The sequence below is a fragment of the Mercenaria mercenaria genome, chromosome 12 (assembly GCF_021730395.1).
Source record: "Mercenaria mercenaria strain notata chromosome 12, MADL_Memer_1, whole genome shotgun sequence".
NCBI classification, from domain to species: Eukaryota; Metazoa; Mollusca; class Bivalvia; order Venerida; family Veneridae; genus Mercenaria; species Mercenaria mercenaria.
The window spans coordinates 3,938,899-3,962,274 of NC_069372.1; the positions used below are offsets into that span (position 1 = coordinate 3,938,899).

A 23,376-nucleotide genomic window follows, 5' to 3' on the forward strand; every position below is an offset into this window, starting at 1 on the left:
AGGGTCATTTTATGATTTGTTATTTTAAATTAGTAATTTTTTTTACTATTTCTGAAAATTATTTTAACCTGGTAAAAATCAGCTTAGAAAATTGTGTTAAATGGGATTCCTGTGTATTTTATCAAACATCATAAATTATATCTCTCGGTTAAAAAAGATAACAAGTTTGTACAGGTATTTGAAAATCATCAATGTTAAATTTAATTATGAGAAAAGAACTTCCTAGTAATTGTAATAGAGATATATGGTATACAGTTTAATTATATTTACATTAAATGTTAATATAATTTAAAGTTTTTTTTTGTTATATTTATGTTTTGTTAAAATCAAGCAGAACCATATTCATGTTATAAAAATCCTTAAGTGAGTAAATGAAACATCGAAGGTGAACACAGAAAAGGAGGTAACACAAGAACCAAAATGTCTTTGCTTTTGATTGTCTTTTTGATTAATCACACATGTGCATGTAACTTCTTCACTTCACCGCTTCGAGAGCGGGAGGTCGTGGGTTCGATCCCTGGCCGCGTCATACCAAAGACGTAAACAATGGTACTAGTAGCTTCCTCGCTCAGCATTAAGAGGATAGTGCTAGGACTGGTCAGCCCGGTGTCAGTATAATGTGACTGGGTGGGGTATCATGTCACGTGTCTACGGCGTGATATTCCAGTGAAGCAGCACTATAAAAGTTGGGCATTGTGCTCACTGCTACAAGTAGACACCGTCGTTTATATGACGGAAAAATTGTTGAAAAAGACGTTAAACCCGAACACACACACACTTCTTCATTTCAATCAACACACGTGTAAATTCAATGACGGGTTCATGCTAGAATGTAATTAAAAGGAATATGGGACAAACTGCTTAGGATGGAAGAGACATCCGGTTCAGTAACCAGTGTGAGATTGTTACCCTGACAGAACATGTCTCAAATCACAGGGGCCCGTTTCACGAAGCCGTCTTAGGACAAGGTTTGAACTTAGAAGTAAAGTGTTTCACGAATATCATTTCAAGCAAATTCATGTTTAAATTAACCATTTGGCTATTCTTTGAGTCAAACAAGAATAATATAGATTTGTGCTAAAATTGAAGAAAGACACATTTTATTTTAAAAGATACAAGTTATATCTTGTGAAATAAATGCGTTTTAATCCTTATCATGATGAACACGATTGATTCTGCCTTTGCGACCAGTGCAGATCATGATCAGCCTGCACTGTTCACCATTCAGTCAGTATCTTTTTGGTAAGCACCTCTTTTAACAGTTTATGATACTGTCCAAATTAAAAGATGGACAAGTTCATTATAGAAATTTAGCAGGGTAAGGATTAAAAGTGCATACTCAGAACTTTGGATGAAGCTTACGAACTTTTGTGACACGGGCTCCAGATCCCTTGTGATTGGTTTCGAAGTGTGTGATTAAATTGTAGTTGGAGAGAACGTAAAGATGGTTGCAGGTGGAAAAGATTTTTCAAAACGTTTAAGTCTAGTAGTTCATCAAAGAGTAACTTTTTTTCAAAAATATTTGAGCTGTGACATAAGAAACTAAACCTTGTGACTTTGCGTTCACTATGAATTTCAAGCCACATTAGCCTATATATATCCTAACAAAAAAGAAAAAAAAAGAACTGCAGCGCTTTTCCGTCAACCGTTCCTATGCCGAGCAACTCTAGTGTTCCATGCTTCCCCAATATTACTGACAGTGCCATTGGGATAAAAAGAGGTATCGTCTTAGTCTGACCAACTTTCACGACTGAATCGATATTAAGCCTGTGACCTCTTTAGTGTAAAGTGGAACACACGATAAAACACTGTCAGTGATATATGGCCTATATCTAGTGACACGGTGATAACAACTTTCATCTGTTCAAAAAATGGAGCTAAGCTGGAGTATATTTATGTTTTATTGTGCTGTCCTTTTCCTAGGATACGTTTCAATACAAGTTTTTATTTTGCTTGTTGATTACAACAGAAAATGTCGGACACTTCGAAGACTGCCCCAGCCACCCTCACACTGGCTTTACGGACATTCTCGAGAGGTAAATATGAACTGTAATTACATATACGACAATAATTGAATACTGATTACAGCGGTGATTGTGAAATCATCATGTCATGCACTTTTCGTTCGAATAAACTTTAGTCTTGGTCATATAATTTTTTTTATAATTGACCTATGTAAGATAATAAAATAAATACAACATACATGTATAGTAAAGCATATTGCAAAATAGACAAAAAATACTGACTATATTCTAGTAAATTTATACTTGGAAATGTTCTGTTTTTTGTTATAACGCGACTGTCTGTAGGCTGAGCACTACTAAATCCAGCTGTAAAATCCACTTACTTCAAAACGGGTTTTCGACATTTTCTAGCATATCAGATTTTCGGAGACTTATATTCCCATAAAGAACTAGATCGCTACTTAAAAAAAATGAAAAAGAAAAAGGGGTGTTAACTTTTATGTAAGAAAACTACAGTACGTTAAATACAACCCTTTGAATTTACTACTTTTCGCTTCTTTCAGTTTCTCTTTTCGAGACATTAAATTCTTACGCCGCCATTTTTACCTAGCATGCGATAGGAACATGCCGATTTCAAAAGAATGCAAAGTGATTCATACTGAAACGGGGTAGGGTAAAAGTAAGCACGTTGCTGTCGAGAAAATGCACAAGGAAAGGAAAAAAAGATTAGTACTATTTATATTTGGACTACTTGTGATAGACCAGCGGAGGCTTACATTCTATTTGGTAGTGATCAGCCTGTACAACACCTTCTAAAAGAGACACATATACCTACATTTAACCTTTTAAAACCAAAGGCGAATTCATTTTGTAGTGACACAGTTGGTAAAACCCGTTTCTTATGTATTCCTAATTATCACCATTTGATAATTATTATACGCACAGGATTACACGTATAATTTGTCTCTATATCACATAAAAAGATACACACACAGAAAACTGCTTGAATATAATTCAGATGAGATATTAATTGAAGAGCTACCCTTTGCAATGTACTTTTAAGAATCTTTCTTCTTTTCAGATTTTTGTTGAGTCCTCAAAATCATTTTTAGACATTTCCACGCGTACAATGGAAGAAATGGACGCCAAAGTTTTCTTGCTATGGATGGGCCCGTTCCCTATAGTCCAGGTGTGCCATCCAGAGACCTTTAAACAGGTCAATCAAAAGGTTTTAACAAAAGACAACAGTATGTCTGGCCCATATCGTCTTCTTCTTGACTTTATTGGCAAGTATTTTTGACCAATAAATGGTGTACTGAGAAAGTATGCAAAATGACAGAAAAGCGACTGCCTTAATATGAGTTCTTACTGGTTAAGCCAAAATATTCCATCTTTGAAAATGACATTCCTGTATGATAAAGGAATATATCTCACAGTCATTGCGTTCTTCTTTGTTTTAAGCTAACAATAAAAATAAATAAATAAAAAGATGCAATTATTGTTTTTCATCATTTGATAATGGAGCTTTCAAACATGATTGCCTCGTATTTTACAAATAATTACAGCAATGGAAATGAGAGAACTGTTATGTTTACAATACGTTGAAATCATGAATATTCCTAGGGGAAAAATTTTCGTAGATTTCGTAGTTGCGTCAATGCGTGAAATTTAATCGCACCGAAAAAACCCCACACGATTTCATATCAATGTATCTTAAAGACGTAGGTCCATATATCTTGCAAGAAAATGTTGCTTGTAACCAGAATGTTTTTGCAAGGCATCACATGTATATCTTTAATAACATTATATTGTTAAGTGTTTATTTTGTACAGAAATCGCATTTTCATTCATTCGTCAGTTTGAACTGACACTGTAGCTTCGATGACCTTTTTACAAACAAAGTTAAACATGTCATACTAAAAACCGAGTAAGGCTTATCTATATGGCCGCCAACTCGGCTTAATCGTTTGAAAATTCATAGATAATAAAGTCATTAATTAATATCGACATTTTGAATTGCAACTAACATTTTTCTCGCCTAAAACAGCAAATATCAAAATACGTTCAGCTCCATGATAGATCTGACTAGCAGAAAAAATCATTAAGGTACTAAAAAAAGTTACTTAATTTTTAATTATTTGCATTATTTCAAATACATAAGAGAGTCCACGTTTTACAATTTTAGAAATACAGTCCCGTGTTTAAAACTTTAAATTATTCAGAAGGGGTCATGTGACCCCTTCCCGGAGTCCTTTTCCGGATTCTAAGACATGTCAATAAGATGACATTCTTTAGTAGAATAATTAACGTATTTTATTGTTGTTCAAATTTCATATTTAAACAACTGTTATAATAATCATTGCATAAAATTGATTATATATCCGGTAAATACAGTTGTGTATAAATTGTACTCCTGTGTCATTTTATCGCAGACTATTAGTACTTTGTAAACAGCGAAATATCGATTATCTTAAATATCAGTCTATGTTTGTTTTTAATTCATGACAAAATAAACACTAGTAAATGAAATAAAGATATTTATTATATACCTCTATAAATTATGTAAAAAAATCGGCTTGTATTCCAAAATTAAATATGAACAGGCAAAAACATAATCCCTATTGTACCTTTAAAGTTCCTTATTATACCTTCCGTATTGTATCTACCGGACTACTTTCATTGATATGCATGACCTGGCACAGTTCTATAAATAGCGCACATAAAAATTTCACTTAATAGTTCTATTTTGATTTCGATAAATATTGAAGATTTCGTTCAATAACAAAACAACAAACAAAAAGATGGAGGTATATAATAAAAGGGTCATTATAACAGTAGCTTGGTTTTGGATTTTGAATTCGGCTCTCGTGGATTTTGCAAGGTCGGATCACACTCGGCGCTTGCACGCCTCGTGAGATCCGATCTGGCAAAATCCACTCGAGCCGAATACAGAGTCCCTGATCGATCTACTGTTATAATAACCCTATTATACTGTTCAGTTATATTTACAGTAATGTTAATTTAAAGCTTTTTAATGGTTTGCTAAAATCAAACGCAATTCATTTAATTTGGTTCTGTTCATTATCAAGTTTGTAAACCTGAACATAAGCCTTAAAGTTTGAAATCCGCGAATTCATTTTTTTCCCGCGAAATGGACATGTTTACCGAAACCACAATATTTTATTTCCAACGAAATTAAAGGAATTTACTGTGTATGGAATAATATGAAATGCAATTATGAATGTGATAAAGAAATGTATTCGCGATGTTGAATAAAGTATTTAAGAAGATTACTTTGGTACATGTGTAACTCGCACTTACTGGGAAAACAAAACACTAAAAAATGTGCTTACTTTTATCTAGGTGAAGGACTACTAGGTAGCAATGGTAAGAAGTGGGAAAGAAACCGGAAGTTACTCACACCAGCCTTCCATTTCAATATTTTGTCAGGATATGTTTCCGTAATGAATAAAGCTGTAGATACACTCACGGTTTGTACAAATGTTTTTGTTTGTTTGTTTCATACACGTGAAGTAAATTACAGCTTTTCATTTTAGAACTGTATTAATTTTGGTCATCACTCTTAAAACAGCCACACTTGAGGCTGTGTAATACAATTCCATTTTTAAATATAGTTCAGTAATGAAGATTTTAATATCTAATGTTGCGTATATTTCATTTTAGAACCATGCTTTAAAAGTCTGCTTTATAATAGTCTTCTGTTCAAAGATATCCTTAAGATAATAATAACATGTAGGTAATTTACTAGTTTTGTGCACATTTGCAAAGGATGTTAAACAATACTAAACAAAAACAAACATAAAAATGAAACTGAAATAAATAGATACGAAATCTGATTTTTGCCGTGTCAAAATTTTCATTACATACTTCAGTACGAAATCTGATTTTTGCCGTATCAAAATTGTCATAACATTCTTTAGGAAAAGCTCGAAACGGCCACTGTCGGAGGAAAGAGTGTAGACGTATTTCCTTACGTTTGTCGGTCCGCTTTAGATGTCTTAGTTACCTGTTCCCTATCTTACGAAGGCCACTTTCAAGATTACCAGTAAGACATATTTTGTAACCATTAGCATGAACAATTAAATGCTTCCTGTATAAGTGATAATGGGATATCTAATATTTCGTGGACTATACAGTTTAGCCATCCGCTATCAATTACTGCATTTATTACCGCTGATTTTAAATACAATTATTACATTTTTACGAAATTGATATAACTTTTGTTCTCTTTGATTGGCGTATAACCTGAGATCCTATTTTCATTGGATTTCAGAAACTTAGACTACCTAAATGCAGTTCAAAGAATACTGGAAATTGAGGTTCAACGCTACTCGTAAGTGTGCTAATGGTTACAGACCTATAAAACATGTAGTTTACATAATGTTTTAGGTTCTGAGTCGTCGTGACCTGACTGGATCTTATACAGTTTTGCAATAAACTTCATTCGTTACTGGTGGTTAAACGACATCACTGTTCTGTGTGATTTTTCTATAGGTTTCTCCAAAACATGCTCAGTTATTTAGTATCCATCATTTAAATAAATCATTAATGTATAAAGTAGTTTCCATATTTCTTGAATATTGCTTTAACTGTAAAGCGCAATAGAATATTTTATAATTTTTGCCATGTATTTGTATTTGTATAATTGTCTTGTATTTTCTTTATTTTTATAAAAGGAAATACTTATACTTAAGTAGTCCTTTTGACTAGTCAGCAGATCAAACCTCGCAAAATCCTTTTTGCCGGACATTTGTTGTTACATGTCTATAACCTATCATTTTGTTGTCGTTTTCCGGCGTTTTTAATCATGACTCTGTCTGTTCAAAAAGGTTTAACAAAAATCGTATCGTTTTACCAATATGGCGAGACATGCCGGAATAATGTCTGATCGCAAAAATTAAACGACATTCTCTCTTAACTGAACCGATCATTTCTAAATAGATGTTTTTATTTCATATTGCTAATGTAATCACGTTGCAAAATATCATTTCAAGCTCAACGGAAGTATTACAAGCGATATAAAAACAAGGAAGAATATCGAACAGGGAAAGTCACGTTCAAAAATTGCAGCCTCCCCAAACGCATACCCAGCAAGCGGACGCGCACACGATCAACACACACACACACACACACACACACGCACGGACGCACATACACACGCAGACACACACACACACACACGCACACGCAGACAGCAAACACACAAGGACAAAACAAACAAATAAAGGAACACAGTAGGGCACCGCCTCGGAACGGTCAGTGGCAAAACCACCACTGGGGAGCTTAAACCGGGTAATGGTGCACCTAACCTCACTCTTCCCCCCACCATGTTCCAAAGTCACAGGACAGTGTAAATAAAAGTTTTCCCGCCAGATGAAACCCTAACATACGCAAAGGCAACAGAAGGCATGTAATGTTAAACACAAATGTGGTCAATAAAGACCAATACCATGAAATACTAGTAACCAGTAATGTTTGATCCATTGAAAGGTAAAGTAACAAAAATGTTTTACTATTTTCAGTCAACCATGGCAGATGTTAGACGTCCTATTCTATCTGTCTCCAGCAGGACGTGAACTGAAACGATTATGTAAATCATCCCGGAGTTTTACAGAACATATAATCAAAGCCAGAAAAGCAGAACTGGTAATTAGATAATAGTTACGATATTTTACAGTGGATAGAAGCCAGTTAATGTTAACTTCGATTAGTTTGATTTTGATAAAGATTTGACTTGTAGTACAGTAAAATGGTGTAAAAATACTTCAGAAAATGGGAAAAGCATGAAACTTGGTACATAACTACTTTAGGGCAAAATACTAAAAATGAGCATGAGACCCACTCCGAAAAATCCAATATGGCCGAAAAATCCAAGATGGCCGCCATATATGTATATATTTTCAAAAATACATAATATTATATATAAAATTTCTATTGACACTTACAGTCATCAGTATAATAAGCTAAAACCACCCGCCTGAATAAATTCAAACATATTATATTAACAAAAATACCGCTCTTCCAACAAAAATGAAAAAGTTGTCTCCCTTGGATAAAATGTGCTATTAAGCAGAAGAAAAGTCATAATGCATTTATATGAATCAAAATTAAGTATATAATGGTAACTGGCATATCAAGAATGTTTAAAATGGCAACAGTCCTGTGCAGAACTTTACAACAATTGCAAATTAATTAATTATAAATACATTCAAACTTCGGTAACTGGAACCCATCAGGACCGACTAAATTTATTCGAATTATCGGTAGTTTGAGTGATCGAAAAATATATTATAAAGGAATTTGTCTGGGACCTGACGATAGATTAATTGAAGAATGGTGTTCGAATTATCAGAGTTTGAGCAAACGAAGTTTTAGTCTGTAATGTGTATTAGTGAATAAATGACATGTGTTTCACTTTGTCATTAGTTTTCGTGACTCAGAATTTGTAAGTGTTGCTGTATTCATTTCAATTTATTTACACTAAGAGAACTAATGACCTTAATAAGACTATATAATTCATTAACCATGTTAGTGTGATAGACCATGTGAACATCCCTGGCCTGTCAGATCATCATGATTTCTGTGGGAAAAAGTCATTGCCGGTTGATCAGCGTAATCAAATTTACATTTGCATGTTCCTGTAATATTCTGTTTTTGTCAAATTGTAGCACATTGTGCCATAACAATGGTTTTATAGTTTAATGTCATAAGCATATAATGTACAGTCACTAATGCCCTGATCAGTCTCAGACAAAGACCATGAAGCTCATACTTCTTCCTGAAAATTTTGACGCGGTGGGGACGGGGATCAAACTCGAAAAATGTGCAGTTCTAAAGTTCATACTGCGCGCTTTTAACATCCTTGCCAGGTTCTCACGGCGTCTAACACGTCCACACTAATTTTCTTACCACGTGCTTCTTCACGTCCAGTGTGCTCTTACTACATTCTTAGTATGATCAGTCAGATTGCACCTCTCGCTTACCATGCTTTAACCATATGCTTATCACCTTTTCACTGCATTCGTCGGCTACTTATAAATACTACGCCATGCGCCTCTTTTTTTTCATTCCTTCTGCTAGTTATATTGTGTCCGCATCTACACTCAACAACCATAAATGACAATAAACGAAGATCCCCCACCCCACCCCAACGAAGAAAAAAGAGCAGTCTTATAGAGAGACTGCGGTGGAATAAACAAAAGCAGTGTGAAGGATATACGGAGATCCAAACGTCCACTACAAGCTGCCAGTGCTGCTGAGTCCATGATTATGTGGCAATTCCTGATGATGATCGATACCCATTGCTGATTAAAAAACGAAGTGATTGGGAATTGGATCCAGTATTCATACTCAATTTTCAGAATCTGAACCAATAATGGTGAAAACCTGCTGCAAACGCGACACAGATGTGTTAAGAACCGAAAGAACGTATTAAAAACCTTATGCGGTATACTACAACGTGGCATGCTCGTAGCATTGTCATAGCACACAAGCGTAGATAAGTTGTAGTGAGAACTCCATTGACGTAGCAAAAACGCAATGATAACCCAGTGACAGCGCAGTGAGCACGCCATGCAGTCTTTCCCGTCCGCACCACGCTTGTTCTATGTCCTACTAGGTTTTAGTTACATCATTACTACATCCTTATTAAGTTCTTCCTGCTTCCTGATTAGACCGCGTCCTCACTACATTTGTTTTGAACATGTCCAAAATTCGACCGCGTTCTCTACACTCATGGAGACCATAATTATCATGTTCTTATCGGAGTATACTGTATTTCTTCTACATTGTACAAGTTCTTACTGCGTGCTGCTAGTTTTTACGACGTAGTGGGAACGTGGCTGAGTGTAACGGGGGTATAAATTAAGAGCAGAATCTATCATTTCTACAAAAAAAATGTGCTCTAATATCTATTTCTGGACATTTTACTGAAATTAAAATTAAATTAAATATGAGTACTTGAGGATTTTTCTAATGAGCACAGGTACATTCGAAACACAATTTTAATACCAATTTAAATTACTAGTTTTAAGACAACAAATATTATCTATTTACCATTTGTACTTCCAGTTAAGCAGACCAATATAAGAATAACACTGTCTTGTCAAACAAAACTAACCAGTACAGCTCGCGCTTACCGGTGAATCAAGCTTTGAAATGCATTTTCTACATCTTCATACAAACAAACTGTTCTTATTATATTTCTGGGGTATAAATGGAGGCTTTCGATACTCTTCTCTACAGCAAAACATGTCAAATAGCTTGATCAACCATCTGTTCACATATAGATTAGAGCTATAATGTGCATTCCTGCATCGTCAGCTACACCATTTGAACATACTAAAAAAGGTTGCCCATTAGGTGGGGCACATATGGGGGTCAGGTGTTTCATCACTTTCCGAAAATTCCAAGTCAAGATAAATAAGGCTGACCAGAGAGACCATTGATATATTGGAACCTTTCCAATAGTCTTTGCCTCAAGTACCCAAGTCTAGTACCAATAGCTCCTCAAGTGCATTTGCAACCTCGATAAAGGCTGTCGAGGAAGACGTAATTTGTCAAACGTGCTGAAATGCTCTGCACTGCCTTATGCAATTTATCTTAAGTTGTCGACAATCTCGTGCTTGTGTGTACTGACAAGAGTATCTGACATGTACCTTATTTCAGATTTCAGCTCACTGTTCAGAGTAATATATTTCACAGAATAGTTACTAAGTGTTGTCCATAAAAGCAACTTTTATATTTTCAGCCTTACTCTTCTTTGTTACACAGTTAGCAATTTATTACGCAGACATTGTGACTGCGGGTGCATAATAAGGAACATTGTTTCATTTGATCCTACTAGCCCGTCGCTAAAATCTATTCTTGCATTTCGAAGTCCCAAACTGAAAGGGGTAGTTGTCGTACTTGGTGTCATAGAAACTGCACTTTTATATAGAAACTAAGTTAATTGACCTTCACATTCTCCATATTACTTACCATCTATAAACAAGGTTTCATAAAGAAGTCTTTAGAATTTGTAATTTTGAAGTTATTGAAGAATCCGCCATTTGCAAATGATGGACCGACAAACAGACGGACAAAATGATATACAAAAGGAGAAAATAAGATAACAAGCATGTTTCCAATTTGTCCCTCTGTCTATGTAGAATTTCTCAAGAAACAATCTCTCCTTGTTTAAAAGAAATGCGGGATGACACTTTGTGTCATATTCGTGCACTATTTGTTGCCATAGCAACAACATTTGTTGCCATAGGAACAAATTTAAATGACATTGGCATTCTCTGCATTGCCATCTATCGATGTACCACGTATCATGAAAAATTCTGCTGTAGTTTCAAAGTTATTACAGTATCCCACTCTGCATGACTGACGTATTGACATGCATACAGGGGCAACCCATAAGCCCCATCTGGCTAAATACTGGTAAGGGAATAACAACAATATTTCAATATGCTGCTGTGGAGGGAATACAAGTGAAATAATATAAATTACATATAGTAACACAAAATATTCATTAAAATATGAAAACTACACAATGATAATATTAAACTAAGTTTTAAAGGTTAGATTTTTGCTGTTGCCATGGAAACAGAAAGAAACTAACATTATTTGAATTGTTATTTTTGCATTTGATGCAAATTTAGGATTTATTTTATTATATACATTTATATTTAGTGCATTTTGGGGATGAATGTAAATATAATGACCTTTCATTATAATCTTCTAAGGTAAATATTGAGTTTTGGCGGCCATTTTGGAAAATGGCCGCCATATCGGCCATCTTGACAGATATCAAATGGGTCCCATGAAAAAAATGTTTTTAATACTTTAATAAATAGCTGTGCCAATTTTGGTGCTTTTCCCATTTTCTGAAGTATTTTGGCATTTTCTGTTACGAATTGATCGCACTATTGCTATCAAATTCTGTTAAAACGGTGACCTTTTTATTGCCTACTGTTTCAACTTATCAGTACGTCGAAGCGTTAACATTTGAGCCGTGCCATGGGAAAACCAACATAGTGGGTATGCGACCAGCATGGATCCAGACCAGCCTGCGCATCCGCGCAGTCTGGTCAGGCTCCATGCTGTTCGCTTTTAAAGCCTATTGGAATTGGAGAAACTATTAGCGAACAGCATGGATCCTGACCAGACTGCGCGGATGCGCAGGCTGGTCTGGATCCATGCTGGTCGCATACCCACTATGTTGGTTTTCTCATGGCACGGCTCATTTCTCTTTCACATTCATACGTAAACTGTAACGGGGTTGTTGTTTGAGTTGATTTTGGTCTTGGAGCGTGGCGTTTCTGTACGATAGTTTCCGTTTAGGTCTATGGCAAGACAAAAAGATTATATGACAGGTTTATCACAACTGAATGCAGTTTTGCATTACAATTTTAAAAATAAGAGACTTGAACCACGGTTACTATTCAGCTGAACATGGCAAAATGGCTTTATGCAATGTATCAATGTAAAGTTTCTTCTACAACTCATATAGTGCTTTAGACAGCAACCTTTTCCTTAACAAGGTGTTACCTTGATTTCTCCTTAGGTAATAATACAATGTGATTGATATTGTAACAATTTTAAATGATAATAGGATTTTTTTCTGTTTTTATACTACATATATGTACCTTGATTAGTTATGACTTGATTGTCATAATCGATTTTGGTAGGGGTATTTTCCAAAGTAAATTACAGCCAAATTGTCAAAAAAAAAATGCAATCTTTTACTTTACTTTTGAATGGATTGTAATTAAACTTTCATGATATCTAAATTAGCACAAAAGCAACTTTTCCATGCATAAGATATGTTTAAAGAAGTTATGATTTTCCCGACTTTTACAATGGGAAAAATTTGATTTTTTTCTGATTTTTTTTAATAGAAAAAATACACGTTGACTATAAAATAAACATAATTAGAAATATTTCTAAAAATCTAAAATATCCTACTTCTACCCTAAGAGACCTTTAGAATGAAGCATAGTTCATATGTGGACCTAGCAAATAAAACCAATCCACAAAAGATAATATCAATAGGGTCGATCAAACAGTACAAAGACTACCAAAAAAAAAAAAAAAAGGAAAAAAAAAAAAAAAAAAAAAAAAACGTTTTAATGACAAATCTGTTAACCAGTCAAACAAACATTTTTCAGAAAAATCAACCTGAATTCGGAGAAAAGAGGCGTCTTGACTTTCTGGATATACTGCTCACTGCACGTGACGAACAAGGAAATGGGCTGACGTTTGAGGAAATACATGACGAAGTTGATACTTTTACATTTGCAGGTAACATTTGAACTCTTTTTATATAAAACAACGTTTTATTTCATCAAGTGAATCCTTATTAGTATAAATGAAGGATATCTAAAGTGTTGGAATGTATACTTTTTGTGGGCAGCGAAGCGTGCCCACAGATTTACCATACCACAAATTTGCGGACGAAACGCTTATCCGAAACCGAACAACAAGTAGTTCCATGTCCTCCGTAAATTTTACAAAGGAACACAATGGGGCACCGCCTTGGAATGGTCAGTTGAAAACCACCACTGGGGAGTTTAAACCGGTTTATGGCGCACCTAACCTCACTATCCCCGCCAGGTGAAACCCTTACATACGCAAAGGTAACAGAAGGCAAAGGCAACAGAAGGCAAAAAAAAAAATAAAATAAAAAAATACTATTTATATAATTATAAGTAGATCTATTGTTAATTCTCGCTTATGCTTCACATGTATACTTCAAAATTTGTCATGTAGATACGTTGGGTTTTATTTTTTCTCAACTTCATATTGAAGAAATATGTTTTCGATAAATACCCGCCGTATCATTATGATCTGTATCTATATATACATCAGTACAAATATATTCTATATTTGCGCTTTTTGTCACGTTGACGTTCGCGTCCAAACAGACGTGACGTCGTTTGTATTGTACGTTGTTATTTCTGACGAAGACATAAAGGTCGAAACTAGAAAAAAAATTAAAAAAATGTCGTCTCCATAAATTTTACGTAACATGTCTGTTTAACTTTCAGAAAGCTTCTGAGATTCAACTTTATCAAAAAATGCATTGCTTAAGTACATATTTGTCGTAATCTATATTTTATAACAAAAACAAAGCGTACAAAAATGAGCATGCTTGCTTTGATCACATGACCAAAACAATTCTTCATCACGTGACCAACGTAAACTATAAATAACCTACAAAAATAGTACAGTACTTCAGTACCATCCGCGGTATCGAAACCAAGTTTCGTCTTTTGTAAACATTTTAAATTAAAACTCAGTTCCTGCTAGAAAAAATAATCGAAATTTTATTATTATAACAACATCAAAGAGCTTGTTTTGGTCACATGATCAGAAAACATCTAACTATCACGGCGTGCATTCTATTTCGATACGATACTGAATGATAAAATTGTACCTGTGTATCCTTAGAAGTTTGTAGCATAGAAATGGGTTTATGGAAAGATATATTGCATGAAATGAACAGAAGAGGTGTTATCTTATTTATTTTTCATAGAGAAAGATACGATTCTTTCATAATACTTACGTAAATAATTTTTATTTGCACGATTTAGGAAAATAATTGGAGCCGTAACGGAGTGGGCGAAAATTCGTACCTGTTTCCCGAAATTACGAACGTATGCAGTTCAGTTTGATTTAATTTTACATTCTAGCTGGTGTTTGTGATTCACATATAATTAAGGGTATAATTAATTCGAAAGAAACATTATTTTTAACAAGTTCGCCTTTTAATCGCCGGTATATTCGCGGTATTTTCGTCCCCAAATATTCACGTACTTGCGTACGATTTCTTCTCGGATTTGGAAGACTGCAATGAAATCAGTTGAGACAATTCAAACTAAGTTTTGATTATAAAAGTAAGTAAATGAAAATGTAAAATCACATTAATTCAGGAAGAGCCTAAATTGTCCATCTGTAGACTGTATTATATCATTACTCTCAGAATGATTTTCATTAAGTTTGTGTGGAGGGGAAAGTAGGGCTCTAGTTGTGGCGGGTCTTAAACAATTAGATCCAGACGACGATACGCTGAAGGCAGACTGTGGACAAACAAACTAGGATTTGAACTATGATTTTATTACAGATTGATTTGAATCATAGATTGGATACAGGCTGACTTCAACCATGTTTTTAGCTCACCTTCGACTCAAACAAGCTTTGGCTCAGGTGAGCTTTTGTGACCCCTCAATGTCCGTCGTGCGTCGTCAGTCGTGTGTCAACAATTTCTAAAAAAATCTTCTTCTTGAAAACCACTGGGCAGATTTACACCAAACTTCACAGGAATGATCCTTGTTTGGTCTCCTTTCAAAATTGCCCAAAGAATTAAAACTCATGCAGAACTCTGTTTGCCATGGCAACCGAAATGAAAAACTTTAAAACATCTTCTTGTCAAAAAACACAGGGCTTTTGTATTTGGTATGTAGCATCATCTAGTGGTCCTCTACCAAGATTGTTCAAATTACTTCCCCCCCCCCCCATGGTCAAATATGGCCCCACCCCAGGGGTATCACATGGTTTACATAGACTTATACAGGGAAAATATTGAAAATCTTCTTGTCCAAAACCACAGGACCTAGGGCTTTTATATTTGGTATGTAGCATTATCTAGTGGTCCTCTACCAAGGTTATTCAAATTATCCACCTAGAGTCAAATATGGCCCCGCCCTGGGGGTCACATGGTTTATAAAGACTTATATGGGGAAAAACTTGTTTTATACCACAGGGTCTAGGGCTTTGATATTTTGTATGTAGCATCATCTAGTGGTCCGTTACCAAGATTATCCCCCACTAGGGTCAAATATGGCCCCGCCCAGGGATCACATGGTTTATATAGACTTGTTAGGAAATTTAAAAAAAAATCTTCTTGTCTGAAACCTAGGCCTTTGATATTTGGTATTTAGCATTACATTGTGGTCCTCTTCCAAGATTGTTCAAATTATTACCCTGGGGTGAAAAGCGGCCCTGCCCTGGGTGTCCCTAGTTTTACATAGAAATATAGGAAACAACTTTAAAAATCTTCTTGTCTAAACTTGCAAGACCTAGACTTTTGATATTTGGTATGTTGCCTAGTGGTTTACTACCAAAAGTGTTCAAATTATGCCCCTGCGGTGAACAGAGGCCCTGCCCAGGGGGTCCCAAGTTTTACATAAACATATATAGGAATAAACTTTTAAGATCTTCTTGTTTGAAAGTTCAAGGCCTAGGCCATTGATATTTTGTATGTATCATTGCCTAGTTGATCTCTAACAAAATTGTTCGAATTATGCCCCTGGTGTGAAAAGAGGCCCCTCCCGGGGGTCACTTGTTATATGAGTTATAAAGGAAAAAATACCTTAAAATGATCAGATCATATTTCCTAGACTGTTTAATTATAATTACCTGATGACCCAAGTGATAAGGGGTCACCCGACTGTGACTTTGACCTACTGAGCTACTTTCTTGTTTGTTTTTTTTACGATACAGCCTTGAAATTTAGATGACATATATAGTTTTGCACTCCGATCTTAAAACTGACTTTCAATGACCATGAATGTGACCTACTGACCTACTTTCGTGTTTTTTTAAGATACAGCCTTTAAATTTGGATGACATGTACAGTTTAGCACACCGATCTTAAAACTGACTTTCAGTGACCATGAATATGACCTACTGACCGACTTTCTTGTTTTTTAAGATACAGCCTTAAAATTTGGATGACCTGTACAGTTTTGCACACCGATCTTACAACTGATTTTCTGTGACCATGAATGTGACATACTGGCCTACTTTCCTAATATTTTAGCGTCAGTTTGACATTTGAAACATGTAACTCATATAACCAGGGTGAGCGATCCAGGGTTATCATGATCCTCTTGTTTATTTAAGGTATAGGCCCATGTTTTGGAGAAAAAAGTTCGAACGTCATCAAATCATAGAAAGAAAGCATTGTTTTACCTGAAAATTTAACGGCATATAAAACATTTATATTATTCTACAAAACCATTGTCAATTTACTGATATATGTATTGAATTCCGGAAAGGGACTGCATGAAGGGGCTACACTTCTGGACAGTTCAGCAAGTTTAAAAACTCACCATTTTTTAAAAGCCGTCACACGTCTTCGTTTTGATGCATTTGCAACATCGTGCGAGTGTTTAAACTTTACATAACTAAGTAAAACATCGTTTTTGACGATTGTTTACATTTATTTGTTTACAAATGACATCCTTATTTAAAGGGGGACAACTCATTCAGAATATTTTAAGTATCCAACTATGTGGGACAGAACAGTAAAACATGTATTGGACAGATAAGTTGTGTGTCAAGATGCTGTTCATTCGTTCAAAAAATCTGTTGTTTTGTGATGTACTGCTAAACCTTAATTTCCAACTGTATTTATTTTTTACTGTAGCATTTCTATCATGGATGAATTTGACTGATGAGCTGTCTAAATGAATGAATGCGTTTCAGGTCACGACACGACGGCATGTACGATCAGCTGGACAATCTACGCATTGGGACTTCATCGTGAAGCTCAGGAACTGGTTTATCAGGATGTTTGTGCAGTGATTGGTGACGACACAGAATTTAAAACGTATGTTTAAGCATCCACTTTGAATATACTTAACAACTTTTCTAACTCTACATCAAATTTTTGTTTTTATCCCTGCCACATTTTGACTGATATGAATGAAAGTATGTAAATGTTTTAGAGTGTTAACTACAAAAACAGTGTAGAGTTGTTAAGTATATCTTAACATTAGGTACTTGAAATGCCGTACATGTGACCGCTCCTCAAAACATCGTTGGTAACACGGATATTCGTTACCAAGAAAGTAAAGATTAAGAACATTTTTTTGCAGTTTAAAACAAGATAAATTATCGATTGCCAGACTATTCAACGTTACAAAATGTTAGTTTTTCTTTAATAGAGAAAAGACAGCTTTATTGTAGATTTTATGCGTTTTTTTTTAAATATTGTTATTTTTATATGAACAAAAACAAACCCCACTATCTTGTAGCTAACTTATGTGGATTGGTTTTGATTCATTTCATCTTTATTTTATCACACTGCGCTGGGACTATATTGCTGTTTACAACCATTGCTAATTAGTCGTCATCTGTATGAAACGGGTTTCATGGAAGTTCGGATGCAGGTTAAATATAAAAATATGTTATTAATTTTAAAATTGCGACCAGGTATATCTGTACATGATTTCTGTTGGGATGGTATTTACAAACTTGATTGGGTTCCTTGTCTTGGCAATATATACAAACGTATTTGGTAAAGTCATAAACTATTTTAAACATAGTTTGCGACACATGTTTGTTGTTTGGCCCTTTTACAATTGGATGTCACTCGTCCTCTTTGGTTTTTTTCTAACGGAACAGCGGTAATACGTGTTGTGACCTAAGTGTTGTTTTTTTATTGATTTTCTGTCTGAAAAGGCTGGTTTAGGTTGCTATTACTTACACTGTCCAGTAATTTGGACATAGGCGTTGGGGATAAAACGTAAGGGGTTGTGGCCAGCTTACCCTGCCCACTGTTTTCCTTTATTTGATTTTTTTCTGTCCGAGTTAGCTATATTTTGTATATTTTGTGTTAATCATAGTAACATTTTCATCCATACATACACTAATCGATTTGGATGCAGGTTGGAATTTGGCTTGTCTTTCAAATATTTATAAAAAATAATTTAATTTGAAGTCAAGATGTTATCTTCTTGACATACTTTTCTTAGAAAGTAGAAGTAAAACTCAAGTTGTTGATTTATTCTCGTTTATGTATATTAAGAACATTATATTTTCATGCCCAGGTATAATATTGCATTTTTCGTAATCATCCGCTGGAGGGTTTTTATACTCGGTAATGAATAAAGTTTCATAATTATGGAAAAGCTTGGAAAACTCTTCGTAACTAAACAGAAAACCTTGAGAAGTTTTCATACTTGTCAAGAATATTTCATGATTGTTTTCATAGGGAACATCTAGGAAAGTTTTCATATCTGACGCAGTTTGTGAAAGAAACCATGAGATTCTACAGCCCTGTACCAGTTTTAACAAGACGAAATGAACATCCTATCGAAATTGATGGATATGAGATTCCAACTGGGTGCAGTATAAATATTCAGTCATATCTAATACATCACAACAAACATGTATGGACAGACCATAATGTGAGTGAACATTATCACGATTGAATTGAATTGTTATTAACTGTTAAAATCTTATATTTATCAAGAAAATGATTTACTAAATGACGCGAATCAAATCTTGTATTTTGCTTGAGACATTTCCGGCATTTGAGGACTTATAGGACTTATTTACGAAGCTGAAACTCGCATAGTTGTAAAGATTTATGATATGGTGTCAGTATATTCATATTATATTGAAATAATCACATGAATTTACGGATTATAAAGTATATGGAACTACAGTGCGAAATCAATATAGGTGGGATTTAAACCATTTGTTGCTAAAATTATCATACAGCAGCTATCTAATGGCTTAATCATTAATGTTGGGTTTAACATTACGTCGACACAGTTATAGAATAGCGACTTTCCAGCTTTGTTAGTGGAGGAAAGCCCGAGGGGCCCATTCGTGCAGTATTTCACGGACACGGACAGGCAGCTGGGTATAACAAGTCAGTTTGATGACTTCTTAAATAATTTTACATGCGTAACGACCTTTACCACTCGGAACGGAGACCCGAAATTTCTAAAAGTAGCATTTTTATAGGATATTAAAAAATGTTTTAGATAAACAAAAATAATAATGAAATATTGAAGATGTTTAGTCTACGTAATGTTGTTTCAGGAGTTCAAACCCGAGCGGTTTAATGCTGTAAACAGAGATGGCAATGAAATCTACGGATTTCTACCCTTCTCTGCAGGGTCTAGGTTAGTAACATTTTTGTTTTCTGTTACTAATTTACAGGGTTTTGTTTTCAAGCTTGGGTTTTCCTCGCTAAAATAGGCATGCTATTGCCTGTCTGTTTTTTCCCCCTGAGTTGTCCATCAGTGGAATTCATGTTGTATCTTTTATTTAGATAAATGTACCCATTCCCATCGTCAAAGTGACGGTCACTAACAACTTTCACTGTTCGCCGAAATCACTAAAAAGATAACACTTTTTTCAGAACCTGGCTCTTATTGACCTTTTTCTTCTATCGTCAATATTTTTAAATGCTCTAATATATTTAACCTTTTGTCGGAACTTCTTCTTGTTTATTCGTATATAATAAATAAGATATTGAGAGGGATTTGGGTGATAAGTTGACATTTCCAACTTGTAGTTGCAGGATATTTACTTGCACATGCTCTTCCATCATAATGTAATGATATATGTATTTTATAAAGTGGAAAACTACGCTCGTATGTGTTGCTACGCCACTGCAATTCATCTTGATTTGATTTTCAGAAATTGTATCGGACAGGTTTTTGCAATGAATGAGGTGAAAATAACGATAGCAAAGCTAGTGAAAAAGTAAGCATTTTTAGAAACAAGTCTTAAAGCATATGTATACACATTTTTAGCATATTGAGTATTTATAAATGTATTTTCATGTTAAACTGAGGAAAACTGAAATGGTAGAGCATTTTTCTATTAACACATACTTAATAAGCAGTCCTGTGTGTACAAGAAAAAACTTTACAGTGGCAATAATTTTTCATAATTAAGAAAACATAACAGAAAAAACACAGTTGTTTTAAAATCCTCTAGCTGTGCAATATGATTTGATTTCCACGAAAACGAGACAGTAGTTAGGTTTATCAGATGTAGACAAACTCCTAGTGCACGGCAGAAACTGATATTTTTTGTCCTTTTGGAAGATATATTTCTTATTATATTTGTTGCAGGTTTGAGGTTGTGAAAGACCCAGATTACGAAACAGACATCCGACCGGAATTTGTGATGCGGCCATCAGACGGAATAAAAGTTTTTCTGAAGAAAAGGTTTAACTAAAATTAACAATGAAATATACGGAAAACTTCAGCAAGAGATACAGGCGTAAAACAAATGTTCATTTTTGCAAAAGTATGATGTCCTACGATAGACCTAAATGTACGGATTTGGCTGTGTTAATGATAGTGTACATTCTAACAATGGCTTTTAAATACACACACTATTCATGAATCCATGTCGGGAATATTTTGATGATTTTTATTCATTATGAAAAAATATTATGTATTAACTTTTTGCATTGTACTAACCAGGATGCTCTTTTTTCTGTCAGGGCGCTTTTCTGCTGTGAAGACTTTAGTGTATGTATAGGGTTCAGCCTTTCCTCTTCATTAATGATAATCATAATGACGACGTTTTTATGACGTCAACTATTTGCAAAGCGGTTCCATGTTATAAACGACCAGTTTCGTATGTTTACTTATAAAGTGTACCAAAGCTTAAGACTTCAATGAGAGTATGAATATATGTCCTCTAGGTTTTTAACATACTCTTTGCATAGTATACAGTTACATGTTGTTGACAAATTAATGAGCTTTATAAGCATTAGACATTACATAAAGGCTTTGGGCTTTCAACTTAACTGGCAGCTTGCACAAGAAGACTCAAATAAAATAGAAAAAAAAAACATGATCATGATGGATAGAGACATAGAAGTGGAAACTGTTTTATGGTTAATGTGAGCATTACGCTTCTTTGCAAATCGTCAAAAGCAACGCAACAAATACTGATATTGTTTTTCAACCTTGCAGTAATTGTAATTTTATGTGGATGTAGTTACGTTAAGCCGGTCTCGATAATAAGCCATCAGATCCTTAGTTTATTAAATCCGCGGCTTAATTTCGGGATTTCAGGGTATATCAGTACGCAATTATAGATCTCAAAACCGTTCTTGGACCTGGCCATTATAGGTGTAGTCCCATTGTCTAATATAAGAGTCATGGTATGATAACCTATGTCTATAAAGAAGGCTGAAATCCTTGGACCCTGATATTTCCTCATTGATTTGATGTTGTAAGCAACTGGTAGGGCGAGATGCAACATCTTGCTTATCGCGTGGATGGATGCTGCAATAAGAAAATAAAAGAAAAGCAAATTACAGGGAAGAGATCACAGATAGTAACAGCGCATGTATTTGATTTTATATGCAAAGTAATTGATGAAGCATATTATATGTGAAACTTGACAATGGTATTCAACATTCAGGGTGAAAAATATATTTGACGAGAAATACAATGTACGAACAAAATATGTTCCCTTATGGATAATGGAATGTTTTTGTCAGTGATGGAAACTTTATTTATAATTCTTTAACATTTTGAAAAGAAAATATATCAGTTCATCCCAAACGGCATTGTGATTTTACCTCTATTCCATTATACACGAATTATGGGCATACCAAACAGTGAAACATTTTGATATGAATATACTTTTTTGTGTGTGGTGGGGGTGGGGGTAAAAGTTACACCGACACATTTATAGGTGACCCTACGGGCATTATTTCATGCCAGAGTACCTGAGTAGAACTACCGACCTTCCGCAATAAACTATGATAAAACGTCATGTATCTACTTAAGTGCGAGGCTATAAACAAGCTTTAATTTGCTCAGGTATGACATTTTAGCTCGATATGCCTGGAGTCTGCCTCTATAGCCTAGTTGTAGAGCGTCTGCTTCGAGTGCGGGAGGTCGTGTGTTCGATGCCCGGTAGCGTCATACCAAAGACGTGACCAGTAGCTCCCTTGCTTGGCGCTCAGCATTAAAAGGGAACCTGGCCTCTTCTCTCATACCCTCGTGGCGATGGATTCCATCAGGAATGGGGAGTCGAGAGTGATTAATTCAAGTTGCAGAACTTCCTTCACAATCGACCTAAAACAAATTATGTACATGTATATAAATGTATAAATGTCTGGACGATTGGAACACATTATTTACTATTATAGTAGTTGGCATTTATGATACCTGAAATAACTGTATAATACACGTCCAGACATATAGCACTGAAGACTGTCAAACATTTTCCCACGGTGAAAATATAACAGTGGAAAATGAGTGTATAAACGGCAGAAACAAAGGCAGACAATCGTAGGGTAAAATGTAACAGCCAAATCGAATATTCATTTATTGGCTGTTACAAAAAATTGTTGCGGATCTTGTTAGATTGTTTTAGTATTGACAATTTAAAAAAACAACAACAAAGGCAAAATACAACAAGACAAGCCACATTCATAGATAGCAGCAACTCGTACTAGTCTTTATGTTCATACTTTAAGATACTCGCAGTTCATTATAAATGTTATAACCAAGATTATGAACGAATGTAAAATGTTACCTACAAATGTAAAGGTATCAATCTCGTCATGTATTTCCTCAAACTTCACCCAATTTCCTTGTTCGCCTAGTGCAGTAAGCAGTATGTC

At 34.8% G+C, this 23,376-nt stretch overlaps 1 protein-coding gene across 1 annotated transcript; it reads left to right on the plus strand.

Annotated features, from left to right (window-relative positions):
• The first annotated feature begins 1,853 nt into the window (after nt 1–1,853).
• LOC123535046 (cytochrome P450 4A24-like) lies at nt 1,854–22,295 on the plus strand. Its single transcript, XM_045317567.2, has 12 exons — nt 1,854–2,036; nt 3,046–3,250; nt 5,328–5,455; nt 5,906–6,030; nt 6,259–6,318; nt 7,508–7,631; nt 13,142–13,274; nt 17,463–17,586; nt 18,973–19,168; nt 19,812–19,894; nt 20,415–20,480; nt 20,855–22,295. The coding sequence occupies exons 1-12, from the start codon at nt 1,872–1,874 to the stop codon at nt 20,958–20,960; spliced, it is 1,515 nt and encodes a 504-aa protein (XP_045173502.2). The 5' UTR covers nt 1,854–1,871; the 3' UTR covers nt 20,961–22,295.
• Nucleotides 22,296–23,376: the final 1,081 nt, after the last annotated feature.